The following is an 18986-nucleotide window of genomic DNA, read 5'->3' on the forward strand; positions in this document are numbered from 1 at the left end:
AAGTGTCCTTAAAAAGTTAAAAATGGAAGTTTTATTTGACCCAGTAATCTCACTTCTAGGAAATATCAAAAAAATCAGAAACACCAATCCAAAAGAATATATGCACCCCTATGTCCATAGCAGCACAATTTATAATAGCTAATATTGGGAAACAGACTAAGTGCCCATCAGCATATGAGTGTATTAAAAAATGGTGGTACATCTACACAATAGAATACTACACAGCTGTGAAAACAAAGGTACTCTTACCATTTGCAATAGCATGGATAGAGCTGGAGAGCATTATGCTAAGTGAAACAAGGCAATCAAAGAAAGATAAGTTTCACATGATCTCACTCATTTGTGGAATATAATGAACAACATAAACTGATGAACAAAAATAGATCCAGAGACACAGAATCATCTAAATAGTGTTTCCCAAAGTGTGGTACGCGTACCCCCAGGGGTATGGGAAGAGTTTGGTGAGGGTACGTGTTGCACCGGAGTTCGGTGGGGATATGCACTGTACCATGCTTAGGTGTGCCTAATTCTACATTCTCATTAGTACGAGGGGTACTAAGTGTTACAAAAATTATAGAAGGGGTACACATATGTCAAAAGTTTGGGAAACACTGATCTAATTGACCATCAAAACTCATTGGGAAAGTGGAGGAGGGTGGACTGGGTGTGGGGTGTGTATGTGGATAAGAGATCAACCAAAGAGCTTGTATGCATATAAGCATAACAGACAATGGGGGAGGGTGAAGGCTGGGGCTGGATGGAGGGGCAGGCTGGGAGAGGACAATGGTGGGGAGAAAGGGGACATATGTAATACTTTTAACAATAAAGATCTTTTAAAAAGTTTATCTGGAACCCCTTATAATTACTTTTTAAAACTTTTTAATTGAATTTATTGGGGTGACATTGCAACAGATTAGCCTGGGCGTCAATACCTCCTAGTGATGCCAATATCAGTCAAGCCTCCACTATAATAGGACAGTGCACACAGTTCACACAGGAGCTCAATTGTAGTGTCCAACTCAGGGTACTGAGGAGGCTGTGCCATTGGGCCCCACAAGACACCTACTACATAAGGTGACTCTAGCAAGTCTCGAGACCTAGCAGATCTACCTAATAAATAGAACCAAACATAAGGAAGCAGCCAAGATGGGAAACAGAAGAAGAAACATGTCACAAATAAAAGAACAGGAGAAATTTCCATAAAAACACACACACCTAAATGAAATGGAAACAAGAAAACTATCAGACACAGAGTTCCAAACAATGGTTTATAAGGTTCCACAAGGAACTTACTGAGAACTTCAAGGAACTTAATGAGAATTTCAAAGAAATTAGTGAGAACATCAACAACATAAAAAAGGACCAGTTAAGAATGAAGCATACACTAACTGAAATAAAGGATAATTTACAGGGGCCAACAGTAGAGTAGAGAAGGATGAGAATAAAATCAAGAATTTGAAATATAAGGAATCAAAAACACCCAATCAGAACAACAAAAGGAATAAAAGAATCCAAAAATCTGAAGATGATATAAGGAGTCTCTGGGATAAATTCAAGTGTATGAACATTAGCATCATATGAGTAGCAGAAGGAGAAGAGAAGGAGCAAGAAATCAAAAACTTACTTGAAAAAACAATGACAGAAAACTTCCTTCACCTAGTGAAAGAAATAGATTTACAAGTCCAGGAAGCACAGTGAGTCCCAAACAAGAGGAACCCAAAGAGGCCTACACAAACACACATCACAATTAAAATGTCAAAGGTTAAAGATCAAGAGAGACTCTTAAAAGAGAAAAGCAGTTAATTACCTACAAGGCCAGAGGAGTGGCAAGAAATATTCAAAGTGATGAAAAGCAAGGGCCTATGACCATGATTACTCTACACAGCAAAGATATCTATATATATAAAAGGCTAATATGCTAAGGGTCTGACTGTCTGGGTAATGACGTCACATAGCAATGCCCAGCTTTCTCTCCCAAGAGACTAGCCTCCTTGCAGTTTCTTCAGTCCAGGAACATGACTTGCTTTATAGCAAGATGGAAACATTTCACACTGTAACCAAATGTTTATGAATCGTTTTCATGTGCCTCATCTCATTTTATCCTCACAGAAGTCCTGGAGTAGGTAGATAGGAGACTCAGTGGAATCCTATTTTTTTTTCATTAGACAGAAAACAGATTTAGAGAGCTTAGAAACTTAACCCAACTGAAAAGAAGTAAGAAATGGTAGACCTTGAAAATGACTTCAGGTTTTCTCACTGTGCAGAATATAGCCAAACACTGCTGCAGTTAAATATTTTACCCTTTGTTCTCCCTGGGTGATCTATAATAATAATCTGCTTTGTGTTGATATTTACTACTGCATTGCTGACAATTACCTGAAAGAGAAGTTGGGGTGCTTCACTGGGCTGGAAAAAGTTTAACTACATCAGAATGCAGGTCTAATTAAGCAAGTTTCTAAGTTGACTCACACATGCCCAATACATATAAAGCTCTTGCTGGCGCCAATCACACATGAGTGTTTTGATCTGTCATTGTTGATTGTGAACTTGGTTGACACTCCTATTATAGAGAAAGGGTGAATAATGATATTAAAATATTTCTTTTAATTAATTTCCTTTCTATGTGCATGAATTCATGCACCAGGCCACTAGACATTTAGAACTGAAGGTCAGATAAAGAGCTTCACAGACAAGAAAAAGCTAAAGGAGCTTATCACCATCAAACCAGTATTACATGAAATATTAAAAGGTTTTCTTTAAGAAGAAGGGAAAAAAAGGAAGAAGAAGAAGATAATGATGATATGAAGAAAAAGAAGAAGAAAAAGAAAAAGAAGAAATAAAAGATCAAAAGTATGAACAATAAAATGTCAATAAATATATATCTATCAATAATTGAATTTAAAAATCAAAATAAATAAACAAGGAATCTAATGAACAAAATAAATGGATGAATAAAAGAACCAGAGGTATGGAAACATGGAGCAGACTGATAAATCTTAGAGTGAAGTGAGAGGGTTTTGGGGAAGAGATTAACCAAAGAACCCATATGCATATATGCATTACCTATGAACACAGATAATAGGGTGCTGAAGGCCTGGGTGGAGTGGGAACTGGTTGGAGGAGAACAATGGGGGATAAAGGGTGGCCTATCTGTAATACTCTCAACAATAAATGATTTGTATTTTTTTTTTTAAAAGAGCTTCCCTAAAAAGGAAAAGCTAAAGGAGTTTATCACCACAAAGTCAGTATTATATGAAATGTTAAAGGGTCTTAAGAAGAAAAAAATATATAAAAAATTTGAACAATAATATGGCAATAAATACATATCTATCAATAATTGAATCTTAAAAATACAATAAATAAGCAGAACAAAAACAGACTCCTAGATGTAGAGAACATTTTGATGATTGCCAGATGGGAGAGGGGTTGAGGGTGTGAGTGGAAAAGGCTGAGGGATTAAGAAGTACAAATTGGCAGTTACAGAATGGTCATGGGAATGTAAAGTGCAACAAAGGGAATATAGTCAATAATATTCTAATAAATATGTATGGTGTCAGGTGTGTACAAGATTTATCAGAATGATCACTTAATAAATAATGTCTAATCACTGTGGTGTACACCTGAAACTAATATAATAGTGTATGTCAATTGCAATTAAAAACTAAAAATTATTCAAAATGCAAAGAATTTTTTTGCTTTTCAAAGGTCCTTCTGTCAGTTGACAGGTGTCATAAAAAAAAAAAAAGCAGACGTGAGGATATAAAAATGACTTTTGAGAGAACAGGTTAACATTCCAATGAGTTTAGTATCTTGCCCACAAGAGGGTGCATTTCTCTAACAAATGTACATTTCCTGCTTAAATTCTGAGCTCACATTCATCCTTTTACTCTGATCTTACATTAAACTTTCCTCACATTCAGAAGTCAAGACACAACGACATCAGAGACTCTGAGAATGAACTCTTTTCCAGGATCAGTGATTACACTGTTCTTAATGTTTGGTAAGTAAAAAGGCACAGAAAAGTTAAAGTCTTTCTTCCCATTATGTTAGAAATCTTTACCCACGATTTTCTCTAAGGGGTAAAGCTGCAGATCATGTTCAAGATAAGCAGAACCATTATTATTATTATTATTATTATTATTATTTATTTATTTATTTATTTTTTTTCTAGGAAGAAGCAATGGTGGTAATTCAGTGACCCAGACAAAAGGCCAAGTGACCCTCTCAGAAGGGGCTCCCCTGACTGTGAACTGCTCCTATGAAACCACAGGGTACCCCACTCTTTTCTGGTATGTTCAGTATCCCGGAGAAGGTCCACAGCTTCTCTTGAAAGCTGCCACGGCCAATGAGAACGGAAGCAGCAAAGGATTTGTGGCCACATACCGAAAACAACCAAATGCCTTTCACCTGGAGAAAGCCTCAGTCCACCAGTCAGATTCGGCAATGTACTACTGTGCACAAAGTGACACAGTGACAGAAACTGCAGGGGGAGCTGAGCACAAACTCTGAGCAGCAAGGAGAAGCATGGGCCTTTAGAGACTAAGATTTAGTTTACTGTTGTTGTCACCCACCATTCCACCCAGGCACTCTTGTTGCTATGAAAGTCAGCCACATCAACTCTAAGAACACAGCAGGAGAACAAGAAGTAACCATGCCTCGCCCTACCCGGTTTGGCTCAATGGATGGAGTGTTGGCCTGCAGACTAAGGGGTCCAGAGTTCCATTCTAGTCAAGGGCACGTATCTTGGCTGTGGGCTCCTCGAGGGCCCATGCCCTGATTGCATATAAGCTGGTATATGACATGATTGCATATAAACCAATCAATGTGTTGCTCTCATATGATGTTTCTCTCTCCTTCCCTCCCTCTTACACTCTCTTTAAAAAATAATTAATGGAAAAATATCCTTGGGTGAGGATTAACAACAACAACAACAACCATGCCTCAGATGAGGTACTTTAATGCTGAGAGTGTAAACAGAGTGTGTCACCATAGTTTCTTAGTCACAGCTCAAATTTATGATTTTGACTGTCTAAATCTTGAATGAAAGAAATAACCCATGGGTTTGTCCTTGCATAAAACTCTAGCTCGCTGACTTATCCCAAGTCATGCAGGAAAATACTGTGTTTAAAGACACACCTGCAACAGATGAGGTTTCAAGTGTCTCTTTGACAAGCTGGGACATGCAGGCCTGATTTCTAGGGCAACATCAGCCCAAGAAGCAATAGATTCTTAAAGGAAGAAAGAAATACAAGAATGAAAGGAGGAGATAGTGTTACATGACCACTCATATGCAAAGAGAAGATGGAACATTTCTCAGTTTCTTTTTGGGCAAATTACACGTTAGGCATGGGGTTGTGTTCTCCAGGCACATTAAAGCAAAATTTTGCCCCGGCTAAGTAGCTTGGTTGCTTAGAGCATCATGCCAATACATCAAGGTTTTGGGTTAGATCTCCGGTTAGGGCACATATAAGAAATCAATCAATGAATGAATAAATAAGAGGAATAACAAATCAATATCTCTCTCTGAAAAGATAATAAATTTTTTAAAAGTAAAATTTTATATCTCTGTAATAAGAATAGTCTCTGCATCACAGCAAAGTCTCTTCAAATGTTTGTTAAATTAATAAATAAATAGGAAATTTATTACTGCTACCACTAAAAAGCTACCAATTTTTTCATTAAAAATTCATTCAATAAAAATTATTTGTATCTACTCTGTGCCAGATCATAATCTAAGATACAGTACACAGAACAAACCAAATTTGCTGTCCTAACAGAGCTCATATCTTAATACAGGCCTTCCTCCATGTTTCCATTATTCTAGTCTTTCATGTATATCAGATCATTTAATTCTCTCAAAAATTGTTTTATAGCCCTCGCTGGTTTGGCTCAATGAGTAGAGCATTGGGCCTGTGGACTGAAGGGTCCCAGGTTTGATTCTAGTCAAGGGTACATGCCCAGGTTATGGGCTCAATCCCCAGTGGGGAGCATGTAGGAGGCAACCAATTAATGATTCTCTCTCATCATTGATGTTTATATCTCTCTCTCCCTCTCCATTCCTCTCTGAAATCAATAAAAATGTATTTAAAAAAGAAAATTCCTCATGGAGAGATATTTAAAAATTGTTTTATAACCCTAGCTGGTTAGGCTCAGTGGATAGTGTATCTGCCAGGGACTGAAGAGTTCCAGGTTCTATTCCGGTCAAGGGCGCATGCCAGGGGTTTCAGGCTTGATCCCCAATAGGGGGCACACAGGAGGCAGCCAATCAATGATTCTCCCTCACCACTGATATTTCTATCTCTCTCTCCCTCTTCCTTCCTCTCTGAAATCAATAAAAATATATTTAAAAATTGTTTTATATTACTAGATCCATTGTGAATACACAGATAATGAGGCACTAAGAGTTCAAGTCACTTATTCATGGTCAACATAGGTAGTTAGTAGCAGAGCCAGGACTCAAATGCAGGTTCACCACAGGTGTCTTAAGTATTAACATAGAGCAGTTATACAAATGTATATACAGATCCCATTGCCAGCAAGAAAGAGGATTCTGAACCAGAAGTTAATCCGAAGTAGATGTGACTGTGAGATGGTTTTTCTGCTCTCACATACAGAATGACTCTTTGAGTAGGTATAAATGTATCTAGAAGAGCCTACTCTGGTGTCTGATGAGCCAGGCAGTAAACTTGAGTCTGCCTTTCATGTGGCACAAGAGAATATAGGAGAGAAGATTTTGATGTAGCCCTGGGCAGTGAACTTGATAGAGAAAGTATGGAGATGCATCTGAGAGCCTTCTGCATTTTCTGGCTTCATTTTTTAATGGGATAGGGAGAATTTTGGTGAGGATAATTCAAAAAGTACACCATACATTTTCCTTAGGATTTGGGACATCTGAATAGGAAACATGAAGAAAAGAAAGTTATATTTCAGTTCAGCTGGGATAATTATTGGAGATTGCAGAAGGGCTACAAATTGGTGAGCATAGATACTTGTTGACCAATCTCTTGAATGTGGCATTTGCTTTTAATTAATTTACTAGAGGTTCGATGCATGAAGATTCGTGTAAGAATTGGCCTTCCTTCCCCTAGCTGCTAGCACTGCTTTCGTTCTGTCTGGAGCTACCTTTCCACCTTCCCACAATGCCCAGAGGCCCGGAGTTGCTGGGGTGGTGTAGAATGCCTGTGTTGTCGCCATGGTGATGATGTAAACATCCTGCCCCACCCCAGCCACTCAGTGCCTGCAATGCAAATTAACCCACCAACTTTGTTGGGTTAATTTGCATACCCACTCCTGATTGGCTGGTGGGAATCGTGAAGGTAGGGTCAATTTGCATCTTACTCTTTTATTAGTGTAGATAATTGCAGTGCAATAAATTGAACATATTTAGAGTGTACAACTTGACCAATGTTAATATATTTATACAAGAGACCCGGTGCATGAAAATCTGTGCACTGGAGATTGGTTTCCTCAGCCCAGCCTGCACCCTTTTGCAGTTTGGGACCACGTGGGGGATGTCCACCTGTTGGCTTAGGCCCATTCCCCAGAGGATTGGACCTAAGCTGGCAGTCAGACATCCCTCTGGCAGCCTGGGAGCCCTTGAGGATGTCTGACTGATGGGGAGTGAGTCTAAGTCACAGTTGGACATCCTTAGTGCTGTGGAGGATGTGGGAGAGGCTCCTGCCACTGTTGCTGTGCTCGCAGTCATCAGCCAGGCTTGTGGCCGAGTGGAGCTCCCTCTGTAGGAGCTGACTGTCCACCATGGGGCAGATCCTGCATTAAGCGTCTGCCCCCTGGTGGTCAGTGTGTATCAGAGTGACCAATTGTTCCACTGTTAGTGTCAATTTTCATATTACCCTTTTATTATATAGGCTGTCACAATCAAGGTAATGAACATTTCCATCACTCCTAAAAGGTTTCTTTTGCTGTTTATAATCCCCCCTCCCTCTACTTTGGACCTGAGAAAATAATTTTCTATCTGTTGCAATAGTTTAGGTATATTGTTTCATTATTGTTTTTCTGTTTGACTCATCTTTAATTTTTGCTTTCTTATCCCTTTTTTACCGAATGTTTTGTATCCCTGGGATACATTTTAATATTCCATTTTAGATATATTGGCTTTTTGGCTGTATCTCTTTGCACTGTTTTGTGCAATTGTTCTAGAGTTTCCAACATACATGTGTACTATACAGAGTCTTCTGAGAGTTAATATTGTACTATTTAATGTAAAATGTTGAAATCTCGCACAGTATGTGTCTTTATCCACCAGTACTGAGATTTGTTATAGCTGTTCATATATATTATATCTACATACATTGAAACACTGCCACAATTAGTTGTATGCATTTTAAAACTTAGAGGAAGAATAAGAACTCTTTTCTACTTGTTAGCTATTTATCATGTGTTGTATTCTTCCTTCATTCCTGAAGATTTAAACTTTTCTGTGACACTGGGGATGTGTTTCCCATTAACCTTGAAACACTTCCGTTAGCTTTTTGTTTGAATAGGCCTATATTTTTAAGTTGCATTCAAATGTAAATGTCTTTATTTCACTGTTATTTTGGAAAGATTTCCACTGAATCTGAAATATTTTGTTGACAGTACTTTTTCATTTTATTTTAGTTAATTCATTAAATTTTTATTGCAGTAACATTGGTTAATACTATTTTATAGCTTTCAAGTGGACAGTTGATATCTTAATACATTATATTGCACTCCCTACCAAAATCTAGTTTCCATCTGCCATCATACATTTGACCCATTTTGCCCATTTTGCCTTCTTACTACACCCCCTTATTTCTGGTAAACTAGGAATATGTTGTCTATATCATTGAGTTTGTTTTTGTTTTGTTTTTGTGTTTGTTTATGTATATAAGAGTGACCCAGCGCATGCCCTTCCTCCTCTCCTCTCCTCTCCTCCCTGGAAGGCGGCCAGACAGTTGAGGGGAAAGGCAGGCAGCCGCTGGTGAGGTGGGATGCAGGCTTGTGAGGGTGGGGAGCAGGAGGCACGGGCTTCGGCAGGTGAATGGGCACTTCTTCCCCGGCTTTTGGAGGGTGTTGGCGACCAGGACACGCCCCAGCCTCTGAGCTGGGATGGGGCCTGGAAACGAGGAAAGCTGTCCCCTCCCCCACAGCTGGGTGGAACATTGTGGGGAAGGAGCTGTGGATATCTAGCCCAGACCCACCAACCCAGGGGCAGGTTTCAAGTTCAGGTGCTGCTGAGGCCGCTGGACCCTTGGGGGTGGGAAGCAGTGTCTGGTCAGAGTAGGTGAAGAAACTGTCCCTGGCCCAGATAGATGAGGTGTGCAGGTGTGCAATGCTGAGGCTGCGGGGTTGTGGCAAATAACAAAGTGCTGGCATCCATGACCTCGATGCTGGCAGGTGGGGTCTGAGAATGTGGGGTCTGATGCACCTTTCCTGCCTCGGCCTGACACGACTCCCCTGATGCACCTCCTGGTCAAGTCCCCGCTAGCATCCAGGGGGATGCAGCGTCAAGTCCCCGAAACACCTGTGCGCTCCTCGCTGAGCACGCAGCCCTGCCCACCCACACAAGCCTGCCACAAACACAGCCTACCCGTGATTGTTCCTTATAGCGTAATAACCACAGGCTTTTTATAATATAGGATATATTTATGTAATATACATATATATCCACATGTGAGTTAAATCATGCAATTTTTATCTTTCTTGTCTGACTTATTTCACTTTCATAATACCATTAAGACCCATCCATGTTATCACAATAATAATATTTCATCTTTTTATGGCTGAATAATATTCCATTGTGTGTGTATAAATATCTCATTTCTACCTATTCATTGGTTGACGGGCACTTAGACTGTTTCTATATCTTGGCTACTGTAAATAATGCTGCACTAAGCATAGGGTTGAGCTTTTAAAATTAGCATTTTTTTATTCTTTAGATAAATATACAGAAATGTTATACAGACAGTCCTCGAATTACATTGGACTTGATGTAGGTCATTTCGTGGTTATATCGCCATCTTCCATTTATTTATTTAAAAAAAAGTTCCAACATTTTGATGTATGTACACATGTGCTTGATGTTTTTATTATTATTTATTTATCATGAGTAAAGGTCAGGAATTTTTAAATTTAAAAATTGTTTTTTACTGTTTTACTTCATTACTGCTGTGTATGCTCCATGTGAGTGATGTAGGTGCATATTAGGTGGGTTCTAATTTATGGAGAAAATTACGTTTTGCCACACCATAGGAATGGATCTCTGATGTAACTCGAGGAACTACTGTATTACTGTATTTCTTTGCAGTATTATCATATGGTGGTCTTATTCTTAAATTTTTAAGGAATTTCCATACTGTTTCCCATAGTGGCTGTACCAATTAATAAGTCCATATTTTTTTACTTTAAAGATGCTATTTTTAGTGTCTATGTTTTCACTTTCTCCATGTTTTGTGATAAGAAATCCATGATTATTAAATAATTGCTCACACACACATTTATTTTTTCATTCTATAAATTTATATATATACACACACACATATATATATATACATATACATTATTTTACATATATTATATACTATCTAATAAAAGAGAAACATGCAAATGTATCACTCTGCTACACCCACAGCCAATCAGAGTATGCAAATTAACCCAACTAAGATAGCTGCGGCCATAGAGCTGGAGTGAGCAGGAGGCTTGGGTTGGAGGAAGCCAAGCTTCCCTCCTGCCCTGGCTTGCCTTGACCTCCACTCAAGGCTACAAAGTTTCAATTATAAAAGATAAATAAATCCCAAATACCTGCTTCCAGCCATCCCTGACCTATGCTTGGGTCACCAGGGGGTGTGGTCAGAAGCAGGTTCCACCACAGGCTCCTCACCCAGGCTTCCCAAGCCCCAAGGGAACTCCCACCCAGATCCCGGACACCCTTTAGGGCAAACCAGCTGGCCCCCACCCATGCACCAGGCCTCTATCCTATCTATTAAAAGAATAATATGCAAATTGACCAACACTCCAATACACAAGATGGCTGTCCCCATGTGGTCAAAGATGGCTGCCTTCATGTGGACACAAGATGGCCATCACAAGATGGCCAGCAAGGGAGGGCAGTTGGCATGAACCAGGCCTGCAAGGAGGGCAGTTAGGGGCGATGAGGTTGGCAGGGGAGTGCAGTTAGGGGTGACTGGCTCAGTAGGGGAAGGAAGTTGGGGGCAATCGGGTCTGTAAGGGAGGGCAATTAGGGGCAAACAGGCTGGCAGGGTAGCAGTTAGGCATCAATCAGGCTGGCAGTGGAGTGGTTAGGGGTGACCAGGCTGGGAGGCAGAAGCAGTTTGGGAAAATCGGGAAGGTAGGCAGGCGAGAAGTTGGGAGCCAGAAGTTGGCAGTGAGAGGGATGTCCAACTGCTTTTTTAGGCTTGATCCTCCTTGGGATCAGGCTTAAATGGGCAGTCAGACATCCCTCAAAGGGTCCCAGATTGGAAAGCATGTAGGCTGGGCTGAGGGATACTCCCTCACTCCCCCGTGCACAAATTTTGTACATTGGGCCTCTAGTATTAGTATATAAACTTTAGCTGACAATAGTTTAATTATGAAAGGTTTAAGTATAATTTTCTTTGATTTTTATCCTGTTTTAGTTTTGCCAATATTCTTGAATTTGTAAATTTGTGTCTTTCATCAAATTAGCCATGTTTTTGTCTATTCTTTTTTTTTAACACATGAAAGACATTTTATTATTACTATTTTATTTTTATTTTATCTTTATTGTTGAAAGTATTACAGATGTCCCCTTTGTTTTTTTTCTTCCCATTGACCTCTCTTTACTCTGAACCAGCCCCTCCCATACCTTCACCACACTATTGTCTGTGTCCCTTGAATATCCATATATGGATATAAGTTCCCCAGTTAATCTCTCACCACCCCACCCCCCTATCCCCACCTTCCCTCTGAAATTCATCTGTTCCATGCTTCTATGTCTCTGGATCTATTTTGTTCATCACTTATTTTGTTCATTAGATTCCACATATGAGTGAAATCATGTGATACTTATCTTTCTCTGACTGTCAATTCTTTTTAAAAATATGTTTTAGGCTCTAATTTCTTTCTCCTTTCTGGGATTCTAATTACATATATTTTAGACTTTTGTTATATTCTCACATGTCTCAGGGGCTCTGTCCATTTTTTTTGCTTCAGGTTTTTTTCTTGTTCTTAAGTTTGATCTTAACTTTGGCATTATTAACATTTTGGGCTAAATAAATTTTTATTGGTGGGAGGCTGTTTTATAAATTGAGGAATTTTGGGAAGTACCAGGCCTTCAAAGGAGGGCATCTAGGGGATGAACCAGGCCTACAAGGGAGGGCAGTTAGGGGCGATGACGTTGGCAGGGGAGGGCAGTTAAAAAAGATCCCAGGGTTTCTACTCACTAGGTGCCAGTACTGTGCCCTTAAGTTGTGGTAAACAAATGTGTCTAGAGTTGGGAAATGTCTTCCTGGGGAGAAGCAGAGTCATACTTGGGTGATAACTGCTGAATTAGATAATTTATACGGATTTATTTTGAAGTTCACATACTCTTTTCTCTATCATCTTTATTCTACTATCGAGCCCTTACTCTAAGATTTTATTTCACTTATTGTATTTTTAGTCCTAAAATTTCAATGTGCTTCTTTTTGTAGGTTCTATTTCTTTGTCAAGAATTCTTTTATCATTAATTTTATTAACCTAAAATAAAAGGCCTTCCAAAGAGAGAGGTAACAAGCATTTATTTAATATCAATAAAAATAGCTACTAGGAATACACTGATTCAGGCAGAAGCCCAAACAGTGTTTCAATTAGAAGCCGAAGTCAATGGGTATTTATGGGAATGGGAAGCGTAAACAACTACATCATGGAAGGAAGCAATTGCTATTGGTGTAGATGACATACATAGTGAAATTAATTCTAAACAATTAAAAAACTTTTTTTCAGGCCTGGAGTCACCAGCCTAGTAGTCATAAATAACTATTTGCTTGTTATTTTTGTAAAAACATCATTGGGAAACAGGGTGACTTTACTAATTTACCCAGTTTAAAAGTTATTTTCCCCTTTTTAACATTCTGAAGATTTGAGGCATAAGATGTGCAAAGCAGTTCCTCTGGGATGACAGATTTGGCTCCACTTTATATTATTTTGATAATTTCAAATGTGCTTCCTTTTACTTCATGGACTATAATTAAAAGGGTTGCTTTTACTCTTTTCTATTAGTTTTAGTTCTATGAGTTTTATCTTAATCATCTTGACAATTGCATCTGTTGAATATATATATATATATATATATATATATATATATATATATATATATGTGTGTGTGTGTGTGTGTGTGTGTGTGTGTGTGTGTGTTAATTTTATTTATTTTTTAAAAATATATTTTATTGATTTTTCACAGAGAGGAAGAGAGAGGGATAGAGAGTTAGAAACATCGATGAGAGAGAATCATTGGTCAGTTGACTCCTGCACACCCCCTACTGGGGATGTGCCCGAAACCAAGGTACATGCCCTTGACCGGAATCGAACCCGGGATCTTCCAGTCCGCAGGCCGATGCTCTATCCACTGAGTCAAACCGGTTTCGGCCTGTTGACTATATTATACTTAGATACATATTAGTCATTTTTTTCTGGTTCTTTGTGTTAAAAGAAAGAAACAGAAGGTAAAAAGTGAAGTTGCTTGCCCCCAGGACTACAAACTAAAACTTAATTGAACCAATCAGTCTGGAATCTCTAATCAATACTACTGAGGAGCTTTGCATGATAGGACCCTTGCACCTCCTGCTACTCAAGAAAGCTGACTCTGCAGGAAACATTTATTTCTTCTTTTGCCACTTCATTTCTTTTCTTTCTCTGTTTATTCCTATAAAAAGCTCCCATTTTGTACAAGTCTTAGCATACCTCTCTCTCAATTTGCCTCATTAGATGCTTCTCAATTCATGAATTGATTGGTAAAACCAATTAATTCTTCAAACTTACTTAATTGAATTTTGTTTTTTAATATTTGTATGTTGAATAATTTTGGAATTCATTTTAAACCTTTTAAATGTTATGTAGTATAAAATTTTTTTTATTAAAAAATATCATCTGGAGATTTTTGTTTTAACAGGAAATCAAACTAGTCCAGAAGGAGGAGGAGGAGGAGAAAGAGGGAAAAGAAGAAGACGAAGACGAAGACGAAGACGAAGACGAAGACGAAGACGAAGACGAAGAAGAAGAAGAAGAAGAAGAAGAAGAAGAAGAAGAAGAAAGAAGAAAGAAGTTGTGTCTCTCCTTTTGTGAGTGGTTGCTCAAATCTCAGTTCAGTTCTCTAACCCAGTGTTTCCCAACCTTCTCTCATGATGAGAATCACCTGGTGGAGTTGTTAAACCACAGATTCCTGAATCCCAACTAAGAAGTGCTAAACTAGAATTTTTGGGAACATATAGGTAAAATTGTATACTTAACTAGTGCTCTAAGACAGATTTTATATACAGAGCACTAAGTTAGGTGCTCAAAAATTCTAGTTTAGCACTTCTTAGTTGGGATTCAGGAATCTGTGTTTTAACAACTCCACCAGGTGATTCTCATCATGAGAGAAGGTTGGGAAACACTGCTCTAACCTTTTGTTATGTTGGTTTGGGTCTTTCTCCATCATGCGTAGTTCAGTGATTAGTAAGAAACTTGTTTGGGTGAGGGGGTCTAACCTCAGGTCAGTTTCTGAAACTGCTACTACATTGGTTTGAGTCTATCCTGCACATGTTCACTCAGAAGTTACTAGTAGTCTGAGACTTGGACAGTGGTTCACATCGCACATTTGTTCTCCTGCTGTGTCCAATTTTGGGATTAGCCTGGCACTTAACCTATTCTCCATGTTATTCATTAGTATGTTTCTTTCAATTTTAGCTTTGTGTTTTGTCACCTTGCCATCAGCAGTCTGACATCACAGAAAAGCCCCCGTCCCCAAAGTGTAAAATTTATCTTTTGGTAGGTTGCTTTTCCAATTTTTGACTCCCCTCCACAATATGCCTGCTTTTGTATAATTTTTAGAGTCCACTTGAAAATGAGAATGCTTACTTGTTTTTGCCCATGCCTTAAGTACTAAATTTTTTTTTGAATAATGCATCAACTTCTAAGAGCATGATAGATATGCTATGACTGGTCAAAGATTATGTCTTTTCAGTGCCTAAAACAGTTTTGTTTAAAATTTCCCCTCTATCTGTTTTTAAAAATTTAAAAATATTTTCTTGTTTTTAATGGACCATAGTTTATGGTGTTCTCGGCTGTCTGTGGAGACTCTTTAATGTTTCTGGCAATCAATATACAGTATGCATTTCTTATAATCCTGTCAAAATCTTTACCTGAGGATATTTTTTTATTGATTTTTTTTTAAGATAGAGAAAGCGACATCAATGTGAGAAACATTAACTGGTTGCCCAACTGGGGACTGAACCCTTAACCTGGGTATATGTCCTGACTGGGAATCGAACCTGCTACCTTTCGGTCCAGTCAACCGAGCCACACCATCTAAGGTCCTGTCAAAATTCTTAAAGGAGAACATTCCATTTATGATGTTATTCTTTTTCAACTATAAGATGATTCTTTTACTGCCATTAAAAACTGGAAAATTCCTTTGCATTCTTCCAGTTCAGAGGAAACAGCACTGTGCCAAGGCACCAAAAAACCCTGTGGCCTTTGACTGTGTACATGCTGGAGTTTGCCAATGCCCAGCAACACTGACAGGAGTTGAAATGACCACCACCCTGAAAACCAGCATGGATGACTCATCATAGCTTTTTTTTTTTATTGTTTCTTTTTTGTCTTACTTTAGTTCTCAATATGAGCCCATCTACTTTCTGTGTTCTAAAAATAGGTATAAATATTTCCTCTTCAGATGACCCACTCTTTTTACTTATGAATTTGGGTATATTCCCTTTTACATGTTTATTCTTTTAGTTAGGAGCACACCTAGAAGAGATGGGAGTGAATATATAGCCCTAGGACACAGAAGTTCACATGTACATACTACAAATTAAAAAACTGACAGCATTACTAAAGCTTTATGTAGAAGGCAATCTTAACAGGAATAAATAAGTGAATAAAGAACCTTTAACGTGGGCTGGGCTCATGCTCCTGGAATCAAAGAAAAAACATATTTCGATGTTTGTCAAAGAGCCCTATTAGCCTCAGAGAAAGCAGAGAATTTCTCTATTCTCAGGTTTTCAGAGACAGCTTTCTTGGTGTGGAAGTGTGTCCTTCAGGACATGTCTTCCCACCCAGAGCTACTCTTTGCCGCATAGCAGCACTGCTCTCCTGTTACAGACTTGCTCTCTGTTTTCCTCCAGGGTTTCACGAGCATCTTGGTGCATGAGCACCAGGCAAGGGAAGTACCTTTGCCATCTTCCATCACCACATGCAGCACTGGGCCACCCAAAACTCAGTCTGAGGTAATTGGTCTGATTCCGAAGACTCTCATGAACTTGAATTTCACATCAGATAAGCTTTTCAGATCCTGATTTCTCATTGAAGTAGCTTGTTAATTTACTCTTATGTGGCACCTCATTTGCAGAGGACTCTAGGACTAATACACCACCACAATTTAGGAAGGACAAACATGTTGTGTGGAAGTTTTGACAATAGTTCAGAAAACAGAAGGAAAACACTAATTAGTTCTCTGGGCCTTTTGTTCTGAAGGTGACCTCCAGAGGGCGGTGTTGTGCAAATTTAGAGAGCTTGTGGATCAGTATCATCTGCTCAGTTCCCCTCCCTGCAGCTGGCTGAGTACTTTACAGACAGAGATAGGTGACTAGAATCATACGTCAGAAAGCTCCAAGCTTATCTAAGCCTGCCCTTCCCTACACCTCTTACTTCCAAGGGCTTGGTTTCTGCAGCCACTTTCCTGCCAGCTCTGAGGAGATTTTTCCAGAAAATAGCCCAGAGCGCTTCTACGGCTCAGCCATGCTCCCATTGCTTTTCTCAATACTGGGGATGATATTTGTCATGAGTGAGTAAAATTTCATCATAGTCTGTAGTTCTACAGATTCTGACTAGAAGTACTTACTTCTCATAGCAAAGTCGGTACTGCTTTTGCTAATAAAACATTGATTTGCAGGAGATGCCAGAGCCCAGTCAGTGAGCCAGCCGGACCACCACATCAGAGTCTTTGAAAGAGCCTCACTGGAGCTGAGGTGCCAGTATGTCTATGCTGCAACTCCTTCTCTCTTCTGGTACGTCCAATACCCCAGGCAAGGCCTCCAGCTTCTCCTCAAGAACCTCTCAGGAAAGACGCTGGTTCAAGACATTCACAGCTTTGAGGCTGAATTTAAGAAGAATGAGTCTTCCTTCAACCTGAGGAAATCCTCAGCCCATTTGAGCGACTCGGCTGTGTACTTCTGTGCTCTGAGTGACACAGTGCCTGAGACTGCAGGGGGAGCTGAGCACAAACCACTCATCACAGTGGAGTTTTCAGAGACTTAAGATCTGTTCCTGTGGTATCTTTAAAGATCTTATGCTATCTGATAGCAAATGAGGCAAAGAGAGTTGCGCAGACCCAGGTACTTTAAATAATTCCACAATCCCTTGCCTGGTAAACATTATTTCAAAAGCTTCCTGCTCTTTATAGCACCTACATGATAATAGTGTTCTAGAATGATGAGGGCGACATTGTGCCTATCACATCGTAATTTTATTTGCCTTGAGGTTGACGACTTTAAGGGATTTACTCTGTGGGTTTTTATTCATTATTTTCTCTTTTTCTCAACCCAGAAAACAAAAGGTAAACCCCTCAAGTTATTTTCTTGTAAGTTTGCCTCTACTTGGTCATTCTCAGATAAATTTTTTTGGGGTAATATTTTCCCCCGGGTCTCTCTATGCCAGTCACAATGTGTCAGAATATTTTCTCTGAGTGTAAGTACATCTAGTCAGGAATTTTGAAAAAATATTGATCAATAGTAAGAGATTGATAACATGTGTGAAGGGCTTTGAAAACTGTCATGGTCATGCTAATTCTGGCAACTATTTAAGAACAGAGTGGAAAGGGAATAAAGATATAGAGGTCATCATTATTTGTTCAAACACTTTTTCTCGGTTATATACATAGCTTTCTAGACTTTTAATATCTTAAATTCTTTAAATCCACACCAGAAATTTGTGGGTATAATTCATTTTGCTGCTTTCTTCCAGCTACAGACATTTTTCTCTTGCCTTCATGCTAACTTTGCATGATTTCACTGTTGGAATATTAGAGGAGGATTCTGATATGTTAACATTGTCAGAATTAATCACATAGTAAGTTTAGCATTGCCAAACTCTGCTAGAAATATCGATTAAAATTATAGTGAATAGTAGGTGTTCAATGGACCCAATTTAAATTTATTGTCCAGTTTAAACATTTTTGTTTATGATGGAAAGAACTGAATAAGAAGCTGCTATAGTCCTTGTGTTCTTAAAGCCTTGCAGAGTAACAAATAATTTGGAGGAAGAGAAGGAGGAGGAGGAGGAGGATCTACTATTAAGCTTACACTGTAATGTATAAAAAGAGATATGCATAGGAGCCCACTAAATATAAAGATATTAAGTAGATTGTGACCAATAGGTCATCTTAGTCAAATGACAAAGCAGGAGATGAAGAGTAATTTTTAAGGCATAGTGATATGGTTATATGTAATTATGGGAACCCTATTCAGAGTACGTTGGATGTTCAAGGCCATTTTGAGTGTGGAGGCCCTGTCCAGAGTACACCAGATGCTCAAGGCTAATATGAGCATGGGAATCCTAATCAAGGCTAATTTCCCAGATTCAGGTGCAAAAGCAAGAATTTAGCAAGCTATACATTGACCCAAAAGACTGCTGTCACTATTTTGGCAAGAAGCCTCTTTTGTCTAAGTTAGGTATGTTACTGGCCAACCAGTGCGGGGCTGTGTTGTGGGAAAGACATATTACTGACCAGCTGGTGTTGGCTGTTTTTACTAGAATGGCTCCTGTGTTTGCTACTGTATTAGTAAGAGCTG

General features: G+C 39.0%; 1 gene segment (V, D, J or C); it reads left to right on the forward strand.

The window, feature by feature from the left end:
* The first annotated feature begins 16821 nt into the window (after positions 1-16821).
* Positions 16822-17766, forward strand: LOC118710992. The segment is given in 2 exon segments: positions 16822-16981; positions 17090-17766. Coding segments are annotated over 2 exon segments (411 nt in total).
* Positions 17767-18986: the final 1220 nt, after the last annotated feature.

Source organism: Pipistrellus kuhlii, unplaced genomic scaffold (assembly GCF_014108245.1).
Source record: "Pipistrellus kuhlii isolate mPipKuh1 unplaced genomic scaffold, mPipKuh1.p scaffold_m20_p_1, whole genome shotgun sequence".
Lineage (NCBI taxonomy): Eukaryota > Metazoa > Chordata > Mammalia > Chiroptera > Vespertilionidae > Pipistrellus > Pipistrellus kuhlii.